This window comes from Mus musculus, chromosome 17 (assembly GCF_000001635.26).
Source record: "Mus musculus strain C57BL/6J chromosome 17, GRCm38.p6 C57BL/6J".
NCBI classification, from domain to species: Eukaryota; Metazoa; Chordata; class Mammalia; order Rodentia; family Muridae; genus Mus; species Mus musculus.
The window spans coordinates 37,666,317-37,677,067 of NC_000083.6; the positions used below are offsets into that span (position 1 = coordinate 37,666,317).

At 40.2% G+C, this 10,751-nt stretch overlaps 1 protein-coding gene across 2 annotated transcripts; it reads left to right on the plus strand.

Annotated features, from left to right (window-relative positions):
- The first annotated feature begins 5,708 nt into the window (after positions 1–5,708).
- Positions 5,709–6,674, plus strand: Olfr118 (olfactory receptor 118). Of its 2 annotated transcripts, XM_030249887.1 has the most exons (2): positions 5,709–6,048; positions 6,469–6,674. In XM_030249887.1, exons 1-2 carry the CDS (start codon positions 5,709–5,711, stop codon positions 6,672–6,674), a joined length of 546 nt encoding a protein of 181 aa, XP_030105747.1. The 2 variants fall into 2 exon arrangements, with proteins under 2 accessions (XP_030105747.1, NP_998886.2); NM_213721.2 differs by having other exon boundaries at positions 5,709–6,674.
- Positions 6,675–10,751: the final 4,077 nt, after the last annotated feature.

A 10,751-nucleotide genomic window follows, 5' to 3' on the forward strand; every position in this document is an offset into this window, starting at 1 on the left:
GAAAAGGGAGAAAATGTACCTAATGTGAATGAAAACTTTACTCAGTTATCACTAAGAAGATAAGAATATAATATTAGCTGGGCGTGGTGGCACACGCCTTTAATCCCAGCATTCGGGAGTCAGAGGCAGGCAAATTTCTGAGGTCGAGTTCAGCCTGGTCCACGAAGTGAGTTCCAGCACAGCCAGGGATACACAGAGAAATCCTTTCTCAAAAAACAAAACAAAACAAAACAACAACAACAACAAAACTATAATATTCATCACCTTAACTTGAAACTCAGAGTGCCTAGGCATGAATAAGTGCTGTGGTTTACAGACTTATTTTCTAGGAGACCATATGTCAAATCTTTGTCATCAGTGTGGCAATTTTGATTTAGTAGAAAGATGATTAGCTTACTGTCGTCCTTCATTGTAGATGGAATGATTCAGATTTTTATGATAGCACTATTTCTCAGGGGAAAGGGCTGTTGCAGAATTTAGCTCCTCTGCACAGAGCTATTGTCCTATCCATAAGGACTCTCAGGAGGGCAATGAGAAGCCTTCTGAAAATCACTAGTGAGAAGAGATTGTGAACCTCCTGGGAAGAGTAAAAGAAAAAGGAGTTAGAAGACAGAATACTTTTAGTATAATATAAGCTCATTGTTTTCCAGGAAAGGAAAAAATGCATATACTGAGAATAGTGAAGTAAATGTGTGTGTGGTGTGTGTATGTGTGTGTGTGAGTGTGTCTGTGTGTGATATTGCACGATGCCTTAAAGAACATGGTGCTTTCTCATGAGACACACAATTTCCTTGGCATCAGGCATGGTTTCTGACTGTAACCAAAGCTTTTTAGTACAAAGTTGAGATGAAGATGGGGATGGTGTGTGTTTCATGTAAGGAAAGGATGAACAGAAACCCAGGAATTGCTAATCAGAAGTAGAAACCACCTATCATATCTTCATATACTGTGATTTGAGGTAGGTGCCACATTTAATTCATTAAGAATAGACCTGAGAAAAGTGAAGTATATAAAAGGATATCGATACTCAAAACATTTTTCCATTCTTGGTATTGTAATTAATTAATTCTTTGAAGGCTGTTAAAGTTTACACAGACTCCAGCACTCCTCTCAGAAATCAGATGTGTGTTGTGTTAATGACTTATTTCATAGTAAATTAGAATTCACTTATTACTGTCCTACTCAGGTTACACGGTACATTGTAATCTAGTCAAGTGATCATACAGTCTCTATTTTATTGAGGTAAAGTATCACTCAGATGTATAAATGTTACTAGGTGAGTGATGTAAGGAAACTGGGAAGTCAGGGGTGAGTCTTCTGATAGTCTTTTCCTGAGCAATGTATACAAGTTGTGCATGCTGTAGTGGCTATTCCTGGTTGTCAACTTGACTATATTTGGAATGAACTACAATCCAGAATTGGAAGGCTCACCAGTGACCCTTATCTGGAGGCTTGGAGATCCTTATCTGGATCTTGATATGGAGATCTTGAGCCATAGTGGCTATGGATTCCAGAAGATTGAATCTCCGAGTTCAAGGAACACACCTTTAATCTGGGCTACGCCTTTCATCTGGGATTAAGGGTGAGGTGGAACACACCTTTAATCTGGGCTACACCTTCTGCTGGAGACAATATAAGGACATTGGAAGAAGGGAGTCTAGCTCTTGCTCCTTCGCCTGCTTGCTGTGTGAGACTGAGTAACTGCTAGATCCTTGGACTTCCATTCACAGCTGCGACTGAACAATTGTTGGGAATTGGGCTGCTGACTGTAAGTCATCAATAAATTCCTTTACTATCTAGAGACTGTCCATAAGTTCTGTGACTCTAGAGAACCCTGACTAATGTAACACATGCTGTTACAGAATTTTGGAAGTAGTCACCACATAGTAGTGAAGATGAATTCTTCTTGAAAGCTCCTTGTACCCACACGGCAGTCTTTCAGAAACAGTTTCTAACAATGTGTAGCAGCCTTAAAAGATCAGATAAAGCACTGAACCTACCAATGATCATTCCTAACCTTTTGACACCAGGGGAAAATTGTGTTGTTTTTTTTTTCCCCATTGTACCATTCATAAAACAGAGAGCTCTTTAAAGTGGGGTCTAGGCTATGTGAGGTATCATAAAAAGCCAATACAGTAAGATTTCAAGGTCCTCTCATATCATACATAATCTCTTGCATATATACAGTTGCCAAAAAAAAAAAAAAAGAAACCACACCTTGTGGTATGAACCTTCAGATTCTTACAAGTGCTTACTGCACATTTGATTTTAATAACACTGAAGGTCTATGTATATAATATAGCTGATTATTGGTAGGAAACCTGTTCAAACAGCTCAACTAGAAAGATGCTGAGGACATGCAATGTTCACAAAGAAGTAGTGAATTGAAAATTACGTCAAGAAAATGTAAGAGATGAGAGGCAGATGGGATCCATACATCACAGTGTTCTGACACTAGTTTCTCAAGAATCTTGATACATTTTCCGAGAAAATCATTCTTATTACACAAATAGAAATGAAAATATAAGATTCTGAGTCTTAAGCTGAGTTTCTGGAAATTTAACTTAGGCAAGACCACATTCTCAAGACCAATTAGAGAGCTACCCAAACAAATACAGAAACTACTAATGAAAGACAAGGTGCTTTAAAAATGTTTCAGACTAAAATATAGGCATTTCTTTGTTGGTTCTTTGGGGGCATTGTTTATTTGGAGTTTTGTTTTGTTTTGTCTTAATTTAATATAGTACAGCAGACTGTATAAGTATAAAATGCATCACAACAGAATTGCCAGCATTCCAGCAAATTTTACATGAACAGAGTCTACTGAGAGGTCATAGTTGTCAGAGCTTTAAGTCAGTCCTCATATCTTTAGAATTTCTTCCTAAATACTTGCATATCTAATATAATATATCCAATAAGCTATTATATACAACTATATCTCCCTAGGATAGAAAATTATGTATGCTTTTTTGGTTTGTTTTCCATTATCACCAATAGAAAAATAATCTTGTGATCAATTACTGAATAGGAACAAAAATTATGGATTATGGTGTGAAACTCCTCAAATTAGATAGAGTGTACACAAACATAAATCTAAAGTTGTTATGGGTAGACATACACACATGTTCATGTCCTATGTAGCTGATAAGCATTCAGCACCTGATCAACTTGAGTGATTTGGGAAATTAACTTAATTCTCACTGCAGTTTAACCTCATGGGAAATATGTTTTTTTCACCCCCACAACCCTTTTTATAAGTGACCAAAATGGAGAAGCAGAGTGTGAACAAGTGCTGTTACCCTGCATTGTTGTTTATACTAATATTTTAACTCATACACCATGTCCCCTTGCTCTACTCTGTTGTGCTTCTCTGTATCCATGTTTCTGTATGAATATACAGGCACACGTGTGTATGTGTCAAGCATATAGTTACATGTCATTTATGTGTTAATGAACATGGGTAGCATGTTCATAATAATTTGGAATCACTGAAGCCCACATTTGACTTGTTCATCAACCATGATCTGGTCTACTCACATAACCTGTGATATTTTATTATGTCAAGAGAATAGAGGGAGGGTCTAACAGGCTGGTGGTATCTCTTATTCTACCCTTGTCAGAAAAAAAATATGATGCATTCAGATTTTTGATAGGAAAACCCAAACTTCAGCAAAGACACATACACCCTACCAAAAAAAAAAAATAACAAATAAAAAGGATCACCTCATTTGAAGGGAAAAGTTATCAGACTGAGAGAAAAATAAGTCATCTGCATCTTCAAAATTTGAGGGAGATGAGACTGAACTTCAGAGGATACAATGGGCAAGGACAGAAGGGGACAGAGTAAGCTAGACACTGGAACTTCTTATTACAAGAGAACTTATGGATTGGTAAAGATGGTAAACATAATAATAAGAACATTGACGTCCATACTCAGGTCCATACTCAGTCTCTGTATAAGGCAACACTGTGAAAGAAATGAGTAGTCACCACCAGAGTGCTAACGGCTATTTTAGCAGTTATAGTGAGAAAAGCTTAGAGTGTAACAGTAGGCAGAAGAGATGTATGATATCCAGAAAACAGACAAGGCTGTGCTGGGAATGATCAGTTTTTCATGTAAACAAGCAAGCAAGCACACAGTAGATGCACTGTGAGAAAATGAGCAAAGAGAAACACAGAAGTGGATGCTCACAGTCAGCTAATGGATGGATCATAGGGCTCCCAATGGAGGAGCTAGAGAAAGTAGCCAAGGAGCTAAAGGGATCTGCAACCCTATAGGTGGAACAACATTATGAGCTAACCAGTACCCCGGAGCTCTTGACTCTAGCTGCATATATATCAAAAGATGGCCTAGTCGGCCATCACTGGAAAGAGAGGCCCATTGGACTTGCAAACTTTATATGCCCCAGTACAGGGGAATACCAGGGCCAAAAAGGGGGAGTGGGTGGGCAGGGGAGTGGGGGTGGGTGGATATGGGGGACTTTTGGTATAGCATTGGAAATGTAAATGAGTTAAATACCTAATAAAAAATGGAAAAAAAAAAAAGAAAATGAGCAAAGAGAAATGAACTATATATACACTATGTGTATAGAAATATAGGTAATTTGATGGGATAGCAATGTAAAGTTTGTTGAGATAGAAGGTTGGGAAGAAGTTTCTATCAAGCCAGGCACCATGGCTTTCTCCTAGATTTCCAGCATACAAAAGATTGAAGAATGGAAATTATGAATCTGAGGCTAGCCTGGACTACATGCCAAGGCCCATTCTCTTTTACTCTTTTTTTATTCAACTTAATAGCCTGATTCATAGAATATCAGGAATAACATTAAGAAAACAGAAATTTAATGTTCATGCAATGATACTCTCACTAAGGAAACATGATGAGAACTATTATGTTACACAAATCAGCTGCCCTGTGAGGTTTGTGGTATGAAGTGCTGGCTACTATTGTGTTTGGTTGACCCTGCATCTCTCCAATGTCTCAGCTTATTCATCTTAAGAAGCTTCTCTTACCATCTCATTACTTCCCAGACATCAAGATGTGCCTTACCTTTAATTATATGCATTACAGAAATCATTTATTTATTGAAATGTTATTTTTTTTTTACTTATCTTTCACAAAAATATGAGTCTTACCTGAGGTAACAATAATTTTAATGACTGGATCTAAATTCTGGCAAGATCAATAACAGAGTAATTTGGACCCAAAACACAAAGAGAATGGGTAAAGAGACAGTATCTGTGGCAACAGGAAAGCATAGAGATGAGTGAGTAGATCAGCTCTTCTGAGTAACATTGAGAACTAGTTAGTGAGAAAACTGGGTAAAAAATAGAGCTATAATTAATGTTGCTTTTCTTATTTTATGATAACTCAACGCATGTAGCTGAATTCAGGCACATGGTAAGTCTTCTGCCTGAGCTTCATCAGTGCTGAGACTACAAGTATACACCATCTTCTGTAAACCCTTTTACACTTACTTTATACAATGCTCAGTACACTTCAGAAAATCACCTGATGTAAAGACAGAAAGTATAAGCTATCATAATTGCTGAGGATGAATCACTTTCTTCATGATTTGATTTTTTTTTTTTGACTGCAGAGAAGGATTCTGTCTCTGATGTAACTGATGCTCTTACAGAAATAAAACGATAAATTTCTCTCATGGGCAAAAATGGATCTAATGATTTGCTGTCCTTTCTTTCAGGAGATGAGTGTCAACTGCTCTCTGTGGCAGGAGAACAAGTTGTCTGTCAAACACTTTGCATTTGCCAAGTTCTCTGAGGTTCCTGAAGAATGCTTCCTCCTGTTTACCCTCATTCTCCTCATGTTCTTAGTATCACTGACAGGCAATGCACTTATAACTCTTGCCATATGCACCAGTCCAGCCCTACACACCCCCATGTACTTCTTTCTGGCCAACTTGTCTCTCCTGGAGATCGGCTACACTTGTTCTGTCATACCGAAGATGTTGCAGAACCTTGTAAGTGAGATCCGAGGTATCTCTCGGGAAGGGTGTGCCACACAGATGTTTTTCTTTATATTCTTTGGTATAACTGAGTGCTGTCTATTGGCAGCCATGGCCTTTGACCGCTACATGGCCATATGCTCCCCACTCCATTACTCAACCCGAATGAGTCGTGAGGTATGTGCCCATTTGGCATTAGTTTCATGGGGAATGGGATGTATAGTAGGGTTGGGACAAACCAATTTTATTTTCTCCTTGAACTTCTGTGGACCATGTGAGATAGACCACTTCTTCTGTGACCTTCCACCTGTCCTGGCACTTGCTTGTGGCGATACATCCCAAAATGAGGCTGCAATCTTTGTGGCCGTAGTTCTCTGCATATCTAGCCCATTTTTGTTGATCATTTATTCCTATGTCAGAATTCTGGTTGCAGTGCTGGTGATGCCTTCACCTGAGGGTCGCCATAAAGCTCTCTCCACCTGTTCCTCCCATCTACTTGTAGTCACACTGTTTTTTGGCTCAGGATCTATTACCTACTTGAGGCCCAAATCTAGCCACTTACCAGGAATGGACAAACTCTTGGCCCTTTTCTACACAGCAGTGACATCCATGCTGAACCCCATCATCTATAGCTTAAGGAACAAGGAAGTGAAGGCAGCACTGAGAAAAACTCTGAGTCTGAAGACATCTCGGGCAATAAATAGGTAACAGAACCTTGCAGAGCTGCTGGCTAATGAAAATGTGCAATGAATGAGATTAAACAAATAAAAACTGGTACATTCTTTTGTCTGCCTTATGTTGAGTCTTTTTGTAATTTTGAAGGTACCTCTATAGTCAGCTGTATTTTCTAACTGCTGATTCTGAAATAATATAAAATACTAATCAATCCAAGTAAAGAGTACAATGTGACAGATTTTCCATTATGTTTAATTCTCAGATGTCAATCTAAATGCAAATTTATATCTCAGAAGTCTTGCAAATTCAAGACTTGGTGTCCCTATGCTTTCTGCTCTTTATTCAGACATATCTCATATGACTCTTTATTCCATAGTAACTATATAAAGGGTCTTATTTTAGTAATATTTGTATTTTTATTAAATAATGGCACATACTACAACTCTCTTAATTCTTTGTGACCTATGTATACCAAAAAATATGGATAAATGCTACAATATACTGAACTGTTCAGATTTGACATGATTTGTTTTAAAAATTTAAATATAACATAAGAAATATTTTTTAGAGTTTCCATGGTAGTTCTTCAGACTTTTAATCTTTCTTCTTGTTATTATTTTATGTATTCACTTTACATTCTGTTCATTGCCCCCCACTCATTCACCCCTCCCACAACTTTTACCCCAATCCCATCTTTCCTTCTTCTCTGAGTTGTTTGTGTCCTCCCTGGGAATCCCCAACCCTGGCAGTTCAAGTATCTGTGAGGCAAGGGAAATATCCCAATGAGGACAAAAAGGCATCCAAACTATAAAATCATCCCAATTGCGGGCAACAGCTTTGTGGATAGCTCCTGTTGCTATTGTTCAGGATACACATCAATACAAAGCAACACATCAGTTACATATGTGCAGGTAGGTCTAGGTCCAGACCATATCTTTGGTTGGTGGTTCAGTCTCTGGGTACACCAAGGATCCAGGTTAGATGACTCTGTTGGTCTTGCTGGGGAGTTCCAATCTTCTTACAGGATGCAATCCTTGCTGTGATTTTTCCATAGGAGTTCCCGAGCTCAATCCACAGTTTGTCTGTGGGTGCCTGTATCTGTCTGAGTCAGCTGCTGGGTAATGCCTCTCAGAAGACAGATATGTTAGACTCCCATCTGCAAGCATAGCAGAGTATCATGAAGAGTGCCAGGGATTGGTGTTTGCCAATGTGATTAGTCTTAAGTTGGGGTGGTTATTGGTTGGTCATTCACTCCGTCTCTGCTCTACCATTCCCATGGCAGCATTCCTTGAAGACAGGATAAATTTTTGGTCAAAATATATATGGGTGGGTTGCTGGCCCTATGGCTCCACTGGTGTTCCTGCCTGGCTATAGGTGGTGGCTCTTTCGGGTACCATATCCTCAACATAGTGAGTCATAATTAAGGACACCTCCATGGATTCTGTGGCACCTCCCTTATCCCAGGTTTCTGTCTCTTCCTGGAGGGGCCCCCTACTTTTCTACCTCTTTCAGTTGTAGATTTCCATTCATACTCATGGCTATCTGGTCATGTCTCATGTCCTTCCCTACACCTGATCTGGAACACACACACACACACACACACACACACACACACACACACACACACATACACACACACTTCTTCACCCTATTCTTATCTCACCCAGTTTATTCCCTCCATCTGCCTCTTATAACTACTTTATTCCCACTTCTAAGTGAGATTCAAGCATCCTTGCTTGTGTCTTTCTTCTTGTTTACCTTCTTTACCTAGCTTGGTTGATTGTGTTCTTTCATGGGCCTTTAGCTTTCTGGGTATCTTTGGTTCCTGTGTGTTCTTGTTGTAGTCCATACTGGGAAGGGGTTTAGCCTCCATGGTCCTGGTGTGGCTGGCCTCTGATGGGTATCCTTGTGTTGTATCATTCCATATCTAGAGGTCTGTGTGGTTTAGTATCTGTAGGTGTGTATGGTTCAGTTTCTGCCAATCTGATGAATTTCAGCAGAGAGTTGGCAGGAGAATGGAGGTCCACCTGGGCTATCAGTCTATTGTGGGCAGCATAGCATGTCCATAGAACTCAACAACAAGGATGGGTGGAGGAAGGGAAGCTAACTTGTATAATTCAGTGTGTATGATGAAGGTAGGGGGAGAGGTGGACAAATAATGGAGGTTCCCCTGGGATAGCAGGCTGGTCAGGAAAGCTCAGCTTGCTCCAGAGTATTCAGCAAGCCTGTATTAGGTTTGAAAATAATGTTTAAAATATTAATATTCAAGAATCCATGGGCAACTCAGGAAAATGAATCAGGTAGGTTAAATGCAGACCATTGTGGGGGATATGGAAGTCAACCTTGTTGAAAAAAAAAAGTGGATTGGAGATGGAGGCACCACAGGCTCCTTCAACTCCTCGAAGATTACTGATCTGGTGAACATGACATTAGAACTAATATAGTCCCAGGAACAACAGTGAGAAAGCAAAAAAGAACCAAAGCCTGCATGGCGGCTACTCCCCCTGTATTTTTGTTGTTGTTGTTTTAAGATTTATTTATTATATTTATATGAGTACACTCTAGCTGTCTTCAGACACACCAGAAGAGGGCATCAGATTCCACTACAGATGTTTGTAAGCCATCATGTGGTTGCTGGGAATTGAACTCAAGATCTTTGGAAGAGTAGTCAGTGCTGCTAACCACTGAGAATTCTCTCCATTCCTATTCCCCTGAATTCATATTAGTCTTACCAGGAGATAACACTCCCCCTCTCCCTTTTTTACCCCACCTCCAAATCCTTCTGAGTGACCTCATCAGGTAGATCTTTCATTGGGGCATAGGGAAGGTGTAGCATGGTACAATTGGCTGAGGATTTAGAGAATTTATATCGTCTCAAACAATGTATATATTCAAGAATATTGCACAATAAATCCAGATATGCACGTACTATTGGTCCCTGGAGCTGGTTTCTTGGGATTCATCATGCAATTCTGTCACCTCTCAACCCTATCCTTTTCCCTGAAAATCAAAACATCTACTTCCATTCCTCCAAGTTCAATACCCCATCCCCTTTTTTGTATCAGAACACATCCTGCAGTTACTGACACCAAACTCAAACAGATCATGTAGACCTCCAATCTTCCTTTTCCCAGCTCATTCCACCCAGCTTCCAACATCATCAGTAATTCTCTGGGATTCTGCAGGTTACTCTTGCCTGGAAAGAAGATAAACTAATTGAGAATCTTCAAGGCTCTCTCATTTCCACTCTCCTTTTCACCAAATCCAATTCTCCAGTCTCACTCCCATTTCTGTAGCAGATCACCTCCATTCTGACCCCATCTCCAGCACACCATGCACATGATCTCTTAACCTTCCTCCATACTCACCTTCTTATCTTAGACCCAACTTCATCTGGATTTTTCTAAGACTATGCAAATCTTGTCTGACTGTGATCCAAATAGGCCAGTGAAGCAGGTAGATGAAATTCAGATGTTCACACTTCTTCCTTGTCTCCATAGCCAATCACCTATCTCACTCCCTGCTTATGGGAACTAAAAAGGGGCCCAGGGGAAGAGGGGAAGAAAGGACCCTTGTTCCGCCAGAGGTCCACCTATGTTCTGGATAGGCAGACGTGGGAGGGCTCCCATATGCTTTCCACTCAGCCCCTTGTTGGGCATCCAAGCCTTTGACCTACTCTTCGGGGGGCAGTGAACAAGGGATAGCCCTACCTGGGAGCCCAGGGGCTACTCTCTAAAGCCTCCGGGTTTTGGGAGACAGAAATGAGGGAAGCGAGGTTCCCACACAGGTGAGAGTAAGTGCAGTGGATCTTGATGAGCAGAGATTGTATAAGGTTTTAGAGCTTTATTATAGAAAGGCAGGGAGAAAGAGAGAAGTTAGAAGAGAGAGAGAGAGAGAGAGAGAGAGAGAGAGAGAGAGAAGGCTAGAGTGAAAGAGTAAGAGGAGAGGAGAGGAGAGGAGAGGAGAGGAGAGGAGAGGAGAGGGATGAGTGAGGAGAGAAAACAAAGAGAGATGAGGGAGAGGGTGACAGTGAGAAGTAAGAGAGAGGTGAGGAGGGGCCTCACAGCCCATTTTATGGTCTTTACTGTTGCTAGCTAACTGGAGAGGAAT

What these genes read in the sequence shown, in the direction of transcription:
- Olfr118 (NM_213721.2), top strand. Translation starts at nt 5,709, where the DNA reads ATGAGTGTCAACTGCTCTCTGTGGCAGGAGAACAAGTTGTCTGTCAAA.